This window comes from Ranitomeya variabilis, chromosome 7, assembly GCF_051348905.1.
Source record: "Ranitomeya variabilis isolate aRanVar5 chromosome 7, aRanVar5.hap1, whole genome shotgun sequence".
Classification (NCBI taxonomy): Eukaryota; Metazoa; Chordata; class Amphibia; order Anura; family Dendrobatidae; genus Ranitomeya; species Ranitomeya variabilis.
The window spans coordinates 199710894-199724448 of NC_135238.1; the positions used below are offsets into that span (position 1 = coordinate 199710894).

At 33.2% G+C, this 13555-nt stretch overlaps 2 protein-coding genes across 2 annotated transcripts in view; both read right to left on the minus strand.

Moving 5' to 3' along the window:
* Positions 1-5870: 5870 nt before the first annotated feature.
* Positions 5871-7723, minus strand: HOXD9 (homeobox D9). The gene is made up of 2 exons (XM_077275096.1): positions 7022-7723; positions 5871-6650 (listed from the first exon to the last, which is right to left on the minus strand). The coding sequence occupies exons 1-2, from the start codon at positions 7638-7640 to the stop codon at positions 6409-6411; spliced, it is 861 nt and encodes a 286-aa protein (XP_077131211.1). The 5' UTR covers positions 7641-7723; the 3' UTR covers positions 5871-6408.
* A 4048-nt stretch (positions 7724-11771) lies between these two features.
* Positions 11772-13555, minus strand: part of HOXD10 (homeobox D10) — a 3428-nt gene continuing 1644 nt past the window's right edge. The window contains exon 2 of the mRNA XM_077275097.1: positions 11772-12589. Coding sequence (XP_077131212.1) covers positions 12312-12589 — 278 coding nt within the window. The 3' untranslated portion in view covers positions 11772-12311. The remainder of the gene's footprint in view (positions 12590-13555) is intronic.

The window sequence follows — 13555 nt, forward strand, 5'->3', positions numbered from 1 at the left end:
CTATAATGCACTAGTTATGCTATATGGTTATAATGTAGATTATGCCAGATATATGTAGCTATAATGCACTAGTTATGCTATATGGTTATAATATAGATTATGCCAGATACATCATGTAGCTATAATGCACTAGTTATGCTATATGGTTATAATGTAGATTATGCCAGATATATGTAGCTATAATGCACTAGTTATGCTATATAGTTATAAAGTAGATAATGCCAGGTATATGTAGGTATAATACACTAGTTATGCTATATGGCTCTAATATAGATTATGCCAGGTATATGTAGCTATAATGCTCTAGTTATGCTATATGGCTCTAATATAGATTATGCCAGGTATATCATGTAGCTATAATACACTAGTTATCCTATATGGTTATAATATAGATTATGCCAGGTACATCATGTAGCTATAATGCACTAGTTATGCTATATGGTTATAATGTAGAATATGCCAGGTACATCATGTAGCTATAATGCACCAGTTATGCTATATGGCTCTAATATAGATTATGCCAGGTACATCATGTAGCTATAATGCACCAGTTATGCTATATGGCTCTAATATAGATTATGCCAGGTATATCATGTAGCTATAATGCACTAGTTATGCTATATGGCTCTAATATAGATTATGCCAGGTACATCATGTAGCTATAATGCACTAGTTATGCTATATGGCTCTAATATAGATTATGCCAGGTACATCATGTAGCTATAATGCACTAGTAATGCTATATGGTTATAATGTAGAATATGCCAGGTACATCATGCAGCTATAATGCACTAGTTATGCTATATGGCTCTAATATAGATTATGCCAGGTACATCATGTAGCTATAATGCACTAGTTATGCTATATGGTTATAATGTAGATTATGCCAGGTATATGTATCTATAATGCACTAGTTATGCTATATGGCTCTAATATAGATTATGCCAGGTATATCATGTAGCTATAATACACTAGTTATCCTATATGGTTATAATATAGATTATGCCAGGTACATCATGTAGCTATAATGCACCAGTTATGCTATATGGCTCTAATATAGATTATGCCAGGTATATCATGTAGCTATAATGCACTAGTTATGCTATATGGCTCTAATATAGATTATGCCAGGTACATCATGTAGCTATAATGCACCAGTTATGCTATATGGCTCTAATATAGATTATGCCAGGTACATCATGTAGCTATAATGCACTAGTTATGCTATATGGCTCTAATATAGATTATGCCAGGTACATCATGTAGCTATAATGCACTAGTAATGCTATATGGTTATAATGTAGAATATGCCAGGTACATCATGCAGCTATAATGCACTAGTTATGCTATATGGCTCTAATATAGATTATGCCAGGTACATCATGTAGCTATAATGCACTAGTTATGCTATATGGTTATAATGTAGATTATGCCAGGTATATGTATCTATAATGCACTAGTTATGCTATATGGCTCTAATATAGATTATGCCAGGTATATCATGTAGCTATAATACACTAGTTATCCTATATGGTTATAATATAGATTATGCCAGGTACATCATGTAGCTATAATGCACCAGTTATGCTATATGGCTCTAATATAGATTATGCCAGGTATATCATGTAGCTATAATGCACTAGTTATGCTATATGGCTCTAATATAGATTATGCCAGGTACATAATGTAGCTATAATGCACTAGTTATGCTATATGGCTCTAATATAGATTATGCCAGGTACATCATGTAGCTATAATGCACCAGTTATGCTATATGGCTCTAATATAGATTATGCCAGGTATATCATGTAGCTATAATGCACTAGTTATGCTATATGGTTATAATGTAGAATATGCCAGGTACATCATGCAGCTATAATGCACTAGTTATGCTATATGGCTCTAATATAGATTATGCCAGGTACATCATGTAGCTATAATGCACTAGTTATGCTATATGGCTCTAATATAGATTATGCCAGGTACATCATGTAGCTATAATGCACCAGTTACACTATATGTTTATTATGGAGCTCGTACCAAGTAGATAATGTAACTATAATGCAGTTAATACTAAACCTGTTATGTAAGAGGTATATAATGCTAGATGCAGCATATACTGTAATAATAATGAACTTAATACATGTTATGCAATATAGATATATCACAGATCATACTAGCTACGTTATAATGCAAATAAAGCCAGTATATAATATTGTATCATGTAAAAAATAGTAGTAATGCCAAATAGTGATAACTAATTATTATAGAATATAATGATATGTATTGTATAATATAATGATTATAGAGTTCTAATGCAGGTTATGTTAGGTGTAACTTATAGTACAAGGCAGATAATAAGAGTTATGACATAACGTTATAATGTAGATACTTGCTAGGCCATGTAGTTATTGTAATGATAAAAGCACCTTACAATACAGATTATACTAGTTGTTTCAAATAGCTATAATGTAGATAATGGTAACTTCTACGCCATTTAGTTATAATGCAGGTATTGCTAACTATGCCATATTGTTATAATAAAGATAATGCCAGTTATGTCGTGAAGTTATAATGTCAGTTACACAAGTTATGGCATACATTTATAAAGCAGACAATGCTAGTAATATCATCTTCTTATAAGGTAGATGGTACTGTCTATGCCATAGTTATTATGTGAACAATGCCAGCTGTATCACCAGGAAGTTATCATATATGTAAACTTAAGATGTATGCTATGTACCACAAGTACTTGGTGTCAAGTGAAGCATTAATGATAGGTTATGGCAGCTAAGTATGATGTCAGATTTATGAAAAAGCAATGGGACAGATTCCACTACTTATGTAGACTGTCTCAGGTGTGATGTAGGTAACACCAGCCATGTGGTATAATTGTGATGTAGGCAATGTTAAGAATGTTACATTGCTCTGAAGAAGAAATTCTAGTAATATCCTAAAGGCAATCCATCTACTCTGTCAGAGCTAGAATGTAGATTATGTAAAAAAAAAGTAAGCTTTCATGCAAATGATGTAAATAGTTACAGTGTGGGTCCTGGTAGTTGGGACACATAAGTGCCATGAAAAGAATGATGAAAAAAATGAGTGTGATGCAGGAATGGTTTTCATGTAGAAAATAGTGACCATGTTTGAGATGAAGGTTAAATAATTATGACAAATTAATTCAAAATATCAGATAACTATGATGTAAGGCTACAAAGACTATGCGACATAGGCATAATGCAGGGACTTCCAGTAATGTGATATGTGCAGGGGGTGCGGGAGAACATGAGCAGTGTAAATAATAGATACCCTAGAATTGTGCAATCAACTGTGCATGGATTTCTTAAATATATATATATATATATATATATATATATATATATATATATATATATATATATATATATATATATATATATATATATATATGATTTCTGTGGATTTCTAATAACTATATATACGCTATAACTAGCATAGCCTATAGTTATACAGTATAGTATTTAGTGCAATATATAGTATATATGGTATACGGTAATATAATCATAGTATAAAGTAATATATAGTATATAATATATAGAGAGAGTCTAGTATATGATATAAAATCACTTCTTATATATGCATGGATATTCTGTAGGATGCTGCTAATATCTATTATATATATATATATATATATATATATATATATATATATATATATATATATATTTATATGTAATATATATTAGAAGTATCCTATAGAATAACCATGCATATATAAGAAGTGATTTTAGCAGATGAGATTAATGAGTAGTCATTGTTAGCAGTGACACTAAAGAAAAGAACATGACAGTTCCACAATAAAACAAATGGAGTAGGAGCGCTACCTAGCGGTCACGTAGAGTTCTCGCGTGTCATAAATTTGTTTATCTTACCATAAATGTTTATTTCACAGCAATTGAAATTATTGCTGGTATCAGGATTGCAGGAATAACGCTACAAACCCTGTCATTTTTATAACTTTCAAATGACGAGGTTTAAAACCATATGCTGCCAGTTCTTTACTTTCACTAGTTTCATTTTCTTATATATATATATATATATATATATATATATATATATATATATATATATATATATATATATATATATATATATATATATATATATATATATATACATATATGCAGTGAACGCCAAATGAACTCTGGTCCACATTGACCTCATTAATGTGTGTGTGTATGTATATATATATATATATATATATATATATATATATATATATATATATACATATGTAGATTTTTTCTGTTCATATATGCACAAACACACATTCAAATATATCTATGTATTTATATGCATATCTATACCAACCCATATATAAATACGTACCTATCTGTCAATACATCTATACCACTGTATAACAAACATGCCTGTACCAAATGTGAGTATATATATATATATATATATATATATATATATATTTATATCTATATACATACACATATGTGTTTATATGTAGATATATATATATATATATATATATATATATATATATATATATATATATATATATATATATATATAGTGAGCCCCAATGGGGACAGCAATGATAATGTATACTAACTGTAAAGCGAATATGTTAGCACTATATAGAAATAAATAAATAAATATATATATATATATATATATATATATATATATATATATACATATATATATATATATATATATATACGCACACACACACACACACACATATAATATACAAACCTTGGTTAGAGTTCCCACATGTGAAAGTATGAATAAATATATAAATGTGATAATAAAAAAAAAATCAGGTGCTCAAAAAATGTAATTGAGGTGGTAATGTCAGAATATTAGTTCAGAATCTATTATCAGAATGAAGGGCCTGCTCGCATTTGAATGTGAATTCGTTTACTTATCCTTAAACCTGGTGTTGTTTCTGGACATCTGGACGAGTCAAAGAATAGTCCAAGTTTCCCAGAATTTTTTTTTTGTTTTGAAGTGACACAAACATCCAAATAAGACCCTTTGAAAGGAAAAAAAAAGCGCCCTGGACCACCATAAAACCATTAAGTCCAGACGTCTAGCCGTTTAAATTACTTTATTACACCACAGCTCTTCCTGTTTTAAAAGAATTTAGAGGTATATAGCCGGCAATGGAGGCATTCTAAATACAACACCTTATTCTTAGACAAGGACAAAAACTTTTATTTTTTTCCTTTAGAATTTCAGATTGTCCAACATAGGCATGTAAGCTACAATTCAATGTAAACATAATTCATAACCAGATAATGAGAGGAGCGGTGCTTTGTCATGGAAAGGAGCATGAGTGGAAGTGGACTAGTCAAAATCAGAATATATATATATATATATATATATATATATATATATATATATATATATATATATATATATATATATATATATATATATATATATATATACACATATGAGAAGTCAATGGTGTCAACAAAGGTGCATTCTGCCTATATAAAACTAACTGTAAAATGTCACCCTATAACAATGCATTGGGTGTATTGGTTGGGTGACAATAAAATTAGATTTTTTGGGTGACAACATCAATTTGCTAAGTGCAGTATCCCTGAATTCTCCTCTGCAATTAAATAATAAAATCGGCTCCCAATCTAAACACAAATATAGGAACAAAAATCTATTTCTAAACACTTAACACTGCTGTGATCATTCCCGCACACTTTTGTTATCTCCATGATAGGTGTTGCTTTATAATTTAAATCAAGAATATTATCACAATTAAGTATAGTCCTTTTTTTTGCTATCGAGGAAAAACACAAACATTTGATATATATATATATATATATATATATATATATATATATATATATATATATATATATATATATATATATGAACTAAAAAAAATAATTTGTAAACTGAATCCTAGGCCTTTGCTAAAACGATCTAGTTTATGCATGCGCCTTATTTCTTTCCACTAATACAATGAATATTAGTGTCATGTCACATGCAGACCAAATATTCCTTCAGTAACAAGCATTTTGTCATAGATCTGTTGTGTAGGCTATAAACACGATTATTACCGATTTCGGCCAAATGGAACTTTTACATTACATTTCTTTTAGTGCTAATATTAAGGAACTACACTACTTCCTACAGATCCATAAAATGCTTCAGAAATGTCGCAGTACCTACCGGCAATGTCTAGCGTGCAACCACAATATTATCAGAAATAGTCCCAAAATGTTGCATCTTCAGATGCGCACTGACTGGCAAGTTTGCAAAATACACAACAACATTTACATCTATTTCCAAGAAGAAAAAAAAAGCCCTAAATATATATATATTTCAGTGTTCCGGATAATACAGAGAAGACTCAGTGCGTATCCCAATGTGGTAAGAATGTGGTTGTTACTGGTCCTTGTTGCCTTTTTCCTTGTTCATTTTCTTCATTTTCATCCTTCTGTTCTGAAACCAGATTTTGACCTGTCTCTCTGTGAGGTTCAGTATTCTGGCGACTTCATAGCGACGATCCCTGGTGAGATACATATTGAACAGGAATTCTTTCTCTAGCTCCAGAGTCTGGTATTTGGTGTAGGGACATCTCTTCTTCCTGGTGGATCGAGCGTGGATCCAGTTTGCTGCAGGGTTATCTAAAAAAGGAAGGAATAGAAAAGAAACAAACAAAAAAAAGAACAGGCTGAGGTTTGGAATTAGAACCGAGCGGATGTGCATTGGAGATGTGACGACCTTACTCATTGCACTTTTATAAAGAATTATCATCTAAAATCGTCTTAATGCGGCCGGAGTGTTTACAGTAGCCATGATGTCTTGATCTTAGGCGGTTATGTGAGTAATAGAATCATTTTATAGCCTCTTGTTGCAGCTCGGGCTATATGCTGGCCGTCTAGACGGTTTTATAGGTTAGTAAAACTATCAGTTTTGCACATTTAGAGCCTTGCAGGTTTAGGCTATAAATCAAACAGCAATTTCTTTCCTTCTCTCTCTTTTTTTTTGTACTTACTTGGATCAATTTGTGGATTCGGCTGTTGCTGCTGCGGCTGCTGCGGCTGCTGCTTCTCTTCTTTGAGCTCGGTGGTCTCTGGCTCCTCGCTGGGAGCTGCTGCCGCAGCTGCTGCAGGGGCAGTGCTGTCTTTGAGTGGAGGCTTCTCTGGGCTTTCTGTGAAGGAATGACACGAGTACTCGGCCAGACTCATCCCCTGGGAGTCGAACGAGGAGCACTCGGTCCTTTTTGGGGCGCTCTCGGGTTTGATGCCATAGCTGCGCCCGTTGGGGTGAAATCCAGAGAAGGAGGTGGCGGTGCTGGAGAGGGGCTCCAGCCAGGATCGCACCGTGTATCTGCTGCTGTCTGAGCCCAGGTGGGACTGGCCCATGTAGGGGTGGTAGATCCCGGTCATTCCTGGAGAGGGCTGAGGATGCACCGCAGACCAAGAACCTGGGAACACGCTGGATTTGGACGCAAAGCTGCAAGAAGAGAAGTCTGAAGTGTCCCCAACACCTGGTGGTGGCCTAGAGATCGTCGTGTGACCTCCCTGGGAGAATCTGGCCCCGTACACCTCTTCATTCTCATGTCCTATGAGAGAATCCACATAGTAGTTACTTATGGCACCACCGGTGGACATTTTAGGCTCCCCTCTCAGTCATATAAAAGGTTACCCTCTTAACTGTATGGAATACCCTCCCTGAGAACAATCATAGTATTTTGCAGGCTGCATCCTCCATCCATTGGTTGTGGGCTCCACGTGATCATATTTACCAATACAGAGTAAATCAATCCGCTTAACGGGGCTGATGTGATTAAAAACACATACAATTAAAACTAAAAGTGTAACTATGCCGAGATGTATGGAAGGAGGCGCCCAGGGGAGGGCTGCAAGGGCTGAGGCCACCTTGGGGCGTAGAAGCGCAGCTTCTGGCTCAGCACTGGAGCAGGGCTACCAGGGACTATTTCTTCCTCAGCTCCCAGCCCTGCTTCCCCTGCCATTCATTTTTTTAATCACTTTGCAGAATTTGTTTAATTACCCTTTAAACTGTGGGGACCCTCACACGAGAACTAGGGGGGAGCATGTTCTGATTATTGACCTTTGGGTATAAAACTTGTTTTACTAGCCACAAACAAGAAGCCATCGTGAAATTAAAGGGAGGGAGAAAGAAAGGAAGGGAGAGGGGCAGGAGCACATTGTTGTTGCCCTCTCGTTCAGCAACAGTTCATATTTACATAGAAGAGGCTGTAATGTGTGAAATGCATAAAACCTTCAAAAAAAAGAGAAACAGGTGGAAGAGAACTATCATGATTTTTATGGGATTCAATAAAAAATTTTATGAGGTGCATTTGATTATACATTAATGTGCCCTGTAATCAAATGGTCTAAAGAAGAACATTAAAACCTCTGCTGAAATCATCTGCTACTGGACCCTGCTATTGTTTGGCCCAATATCTCATCAATCGTTTACTCCTTTTATTTAGTGTATGCACTCACACACCCATATAACACACAGCCATAGAATACACAGCCCTATAATACACACTGATTGTATAATACACACAGTGATATAACACACACCCATATAACACACAGCCATAGAATACACAGTGATATAATACACACAGCCATAGAATACACAGTGATAGTATAATATACACAGCCATATAACACACAGCCATAGAATACACAGTGATATAACACACAGCCATAGAATACACAGTGATATAATACACACCCATAGAATACACAGTGATAGTATAATACACACAGCCATATAACACACAGCCATAGAATACACAGCCCTATAATACACACTAATTGTATAATACACACAGTGATATAACACACACCCATATAACCACAGCCATAGAATACACAGTGATATAACACACAGCCATAGAATACACAGTGATAGTATAATATACACAGCCATATAACACACAGCCATAGAATGCACAGTGATATAACACACAGCCATAGAATACACATTGATATAATACACACAGCCATAGAATGCACAGTGATAGTATAATATACACAGCCATATAACACACAGCCATAGAATGCACAGTGATATAATACACACTGTCATAGAATACACACTGATATAACACACACCCATATAACCACAGCCATAGAATACACAGTTATAGTATAAAACACACAGATATAACACACACCCATATAACACACAGCCATAGAATACACAGTGATAGTATAATACACACAGTGATATAATACACACCCATAGAATACACAGTGATAGTATAATACACACAGACAATTACAATAAATACATTAACTTTTTTCCCTTCACATTTCAATATACAACAGAATGAAGGTGACCAGACAGAGAAAGCAGATCTGAGATTTTTTTTTTTTTTATGGAACCTGTTTTACTGTTACATGAAACACTGGAGTAAATAGGATTTAATCATTGTCCCTGAGGATCTCAGCTATAAAGAATTTTTAAACTCAGCGTTAAGTGAGGCTGTGATGTCCTTTTTTTCAGGAAGACTCTAAGTTTATTGGGGCTGTTTCCTGGAATAAAAGAGAGTTTATCTGAAGCTACAGAAGGTCTATGGAGTTCTGTCATAAACGACCATGCTTGGCAACAACAAATGTAAAAAAATAAAAAGAAAAAAAAAAAAAAACACTCCAGGCAGTGTCCACAATTTACACAGAAGGAGATGAATGCTGTAAAATCATGTTACAAAGTCCTCATCTGAAGCTTTTCTATTATGATGCTCGGATATAAGGAGAGCTGAGAGCGATGACCAATTCCAGCCTCTCCCCATGTGTATGTTCTATTAGCCAGGGGATCAGATCAATGCACAGACATAGTTTGTATGTAGCCCCTTCTCATGTACAGCACCATAGAATTAATGGTGCTATAGAAATAAATAATAATACATAGAGATTTGTTTTGCATGAAATATAATGGAATTGTATCTCACAATGGACTTGTTAGCAATGCAGATATCACAATTCGCCCATGATAGTGCTAAACATACAAATTCATAATGTGCAGCATTCAACAGAGAGCAATGTCAGGAACCATGACCAGGATTATTTCTATGCCATTTACTTTTGTTTACAAACTACTTTTTTTCTGCACTTTATATACAGTATAAAATACTAACACATCACATAGGATTTACTGCAGTAAAGGAAAGGTCGCCAAATGCTGCAGATACTTTCAAAACTTATAATAAGAAAAGATGTTAAAATTAAACACAATGATACATGTTAATTATTGTGTTGACTTCTATGAATTTATTTGTTTAGTTTTTGCTGTCTTACCACTATATGCGCAATATCTATCTAAATTAATGTATTTATAAATTAATTTCTAGCTAACGTCTGGTACGTTATCTACGTATGATCTAGATTAAGAAAAAATATAAAAACTGGAAGCAGAGCACCAAAAGAGTGTACAAAAGTTGATTGTTTATGTATAAGCCCATTGTGGCGAAGTTACTGACAAGCTTGAAAAAGGGTCACATATTGAAACCAAACGTCGCCACAATGGTCTTATATATTAACAATCAACTTTTGCACACTCTTTTGGTGGCTGCCTTCACTTTTTTTTCTTTTTCTTTTTTTTTTAAATCTGGATGATTTGGTATGTATCAGAGAAGCTTTACACCCTCATTTCTTAAAATAAAAGGCTGCTCTATATTTACTAAATACACTATTATCTATCTATCTATCTATCTATCTATCTATGTATCTATCTATCTAGAGCTAAAAAAAAATCAGAGGCAGCACTAAGGTGTGCTGCCTCTGATTTGTTGGAGTTCTACAATTTGAGGTTTGGTATTTGCCTTGGGTAACGTTGCACCCGGATTTTTTTTCTTTTGTGCTGCTCTATTTTTTTTTTCTTTTCTATCTATCTATCTATCTATCTATCTATCTATCTATCTATCTATCTATCTATGTATCTATCTATCTAATATCTAAAGATTTTCTATATATCTATATATCTTACATTATTTTTTTTTCTATATCTAACTACCTCTCATATCTATCTAAACATTTATTTAAAATCTATCTATATATCCAGGTATCTCATATCTATATTTTTTTTTATCCATCTATCTATCTTGTTATGTTTTATATCTATCTATCTCATATTTATTTACTAAAATTTTTATCTCATATCTATCTATCTATTCATCTATCCATCTATCTATCTATCTATCTATCTATCTATCATGTATGTATGTATGTATCTATCTATCTATCTATCTATCATGTATGTATGTATGTATGTATGTATGTATGTATGTATCTATCTATCTATCTATCTATCTATCTATCTATCTATCTATCTAATATCTTTCTATCTATCCCATATCTATCTATCTATCTATCTATCTATCTATCTATCTATCTATCTATCTATCTATCTATCTATCTGTCTATCTATCTATATATCTAATATTTGTGTATACATTTTCACAAATTAAAATTAATACAAGTTCAGAGCAGTGACGTATACTCATTACACATCGGATAATATAAATTGAATTTTCAGTGGCACAGACTTACCTGTAAGTGGTTCCTACCACCAGTATCCACTGCTTTGTGAGTGTAATATCTGAGAACACTCATCAATACGTTAGTCTGCAGGGATAGCCATTGTGGTGACCATGCTGAGCACACTGAGGTTACTGCTAGCACTGAGTGTCCTTACATACACAACATTTACAGTAATTATATTTATCTACATGTTACATACAAATAGGCTGAGAACATGAAGCGTTCAGACAGTTTATTGCATAAGACATGCACAGAACATGCACAATATGGACACAGCTGTCTCCATGATATTGCCACATATCACAAGAAAAGTTCTACCAGGAATACGACTCAAATAAACTACACATTGACGAACAGATTCTCAGTTACTTGGAGCAGAGACATTTACAGAAAATGTGCTTATTTTGTCCCCAAAAGTCAATAAGAATAAACATGAATGTTAAAATGCTGAGGTCCATAAAGTAACACGCAGAAAGACTATTCCTTAGAAAAAATCATGAAAAAAGTCACATTGTTTGGATGTTTGACCAGTCCCAATAATTTAAGACTAAAATGATAAACTTTATTTTCTTTTTACCCTGCCATACGGTGAAAATAATAATAATAAATTACATGTGCTGGATCTTTATTATTATTTATATACCCATGAAAATACATAGAGACACTTGCAGCACTATAAAATGAGGAATCACATTCTAGATCACAGGAAATGATGGGATGTGGGGGGTCACAGTCTCTCCTCAAGGGGAGCAAGAGTTGCTTTTAAGAAAAAGTCAGGTTGGCGGTCAGTTCGCGGATTCGGTTCTCTCTACTCATCTTCTTAAGCTTCATTCTGCGATTTTGAAACCAGATTTTGACCTGCCTGTCAGTGAGGTTGACGCTCTTACTGATCTCTAGGCGGCGCTCTCGAGTCAGATACATATTAAACAAGAATTCTTTCTCTAACTCCAGTGTCTGGTGTTTAGTATACGGGCACCTCTTCTTCCTGCCACTCTTTGCAGTTAACCAATTGCTGGTTGGAGTATCAGACTTGATTTCTTCTAGTGTGGAAAAAAAATAAAATAAATAAATTTGAAAAAAATCCACCCCCAAAAAATATCCTAATTCTACAAAGAATAGACTTGGCAATGACCCCTCAAACAAAATGCCTATCATGTTGTTATTATAACAAAAGCAAAAGCCTAATGTTATGCACACAATGGCAGATAAGAGGAAGGTGAACACACATACATACATATATATGTACAATGAATAAAAAATAGGTTCATGTATATATATATACATAAATATATATAAATATATATGTATATAGATAGATAGATAGATAGATAGATAGATAGATAGATAGATAGATAGATAGACACATACATATATACATATAGATAGATATATAGATAGATATGGGATAGATAGATAGATAGATAGATAGATAGATAGATAGATAGATAGATAGATAGATAGATAGATAGATAGATAGATAAGTGTATATATAATTACATCACATCTATGCATTCATATATGAATACATTATTTGTGTGTATGAAAACTACATGTATGCAAATATATGTATTTATAAGCACACACACGCTTGGACACAAATATCTATCTATATATATATATATATATATATATATATATATATATATATATATATATATATCTTAATGATCTTGGGATATCATATATATATATATATATATATATATATATATATATATATATATACACAAAATATAGGCAATTGTAAGCAAGCAAGGTGTATACATTTATAGGCGCACCTAGAATGTAATGCAGAATACATATGACCTCCTTTTAGTCCCCTGTAGTCTGTGTGCACATTGACAGACCATAATAAGAACATATTAACTGAAATTCACTATATATATATATATATATATATATATATATATATATACATATATATATATATATATAAGAAGAGCATATGTCAAATTTACCAGCCAAATCTTCTAGCAGCATCTCATTCACTGTCCATCCGCAGTGTC

What these genes read in the sequence shown, in the direction of transcription:
- HOXD9 (XM_077275096.1), bottom strand. Translation starts at nt 7,640, where the DNA reads ATGTCCACCGGTGGTGCCATAAGTAACTACTATGTGGATTCTCTCATA. An exon ending in GAATCCACAAATTGATCCAA is followed by an intron (nt 6,651 to 7,021) that starts GTAAGTACAAAA and finishes TTCCTTTTTTAG; the next exon opens with ATAACCCTGCAGCAAACTGG.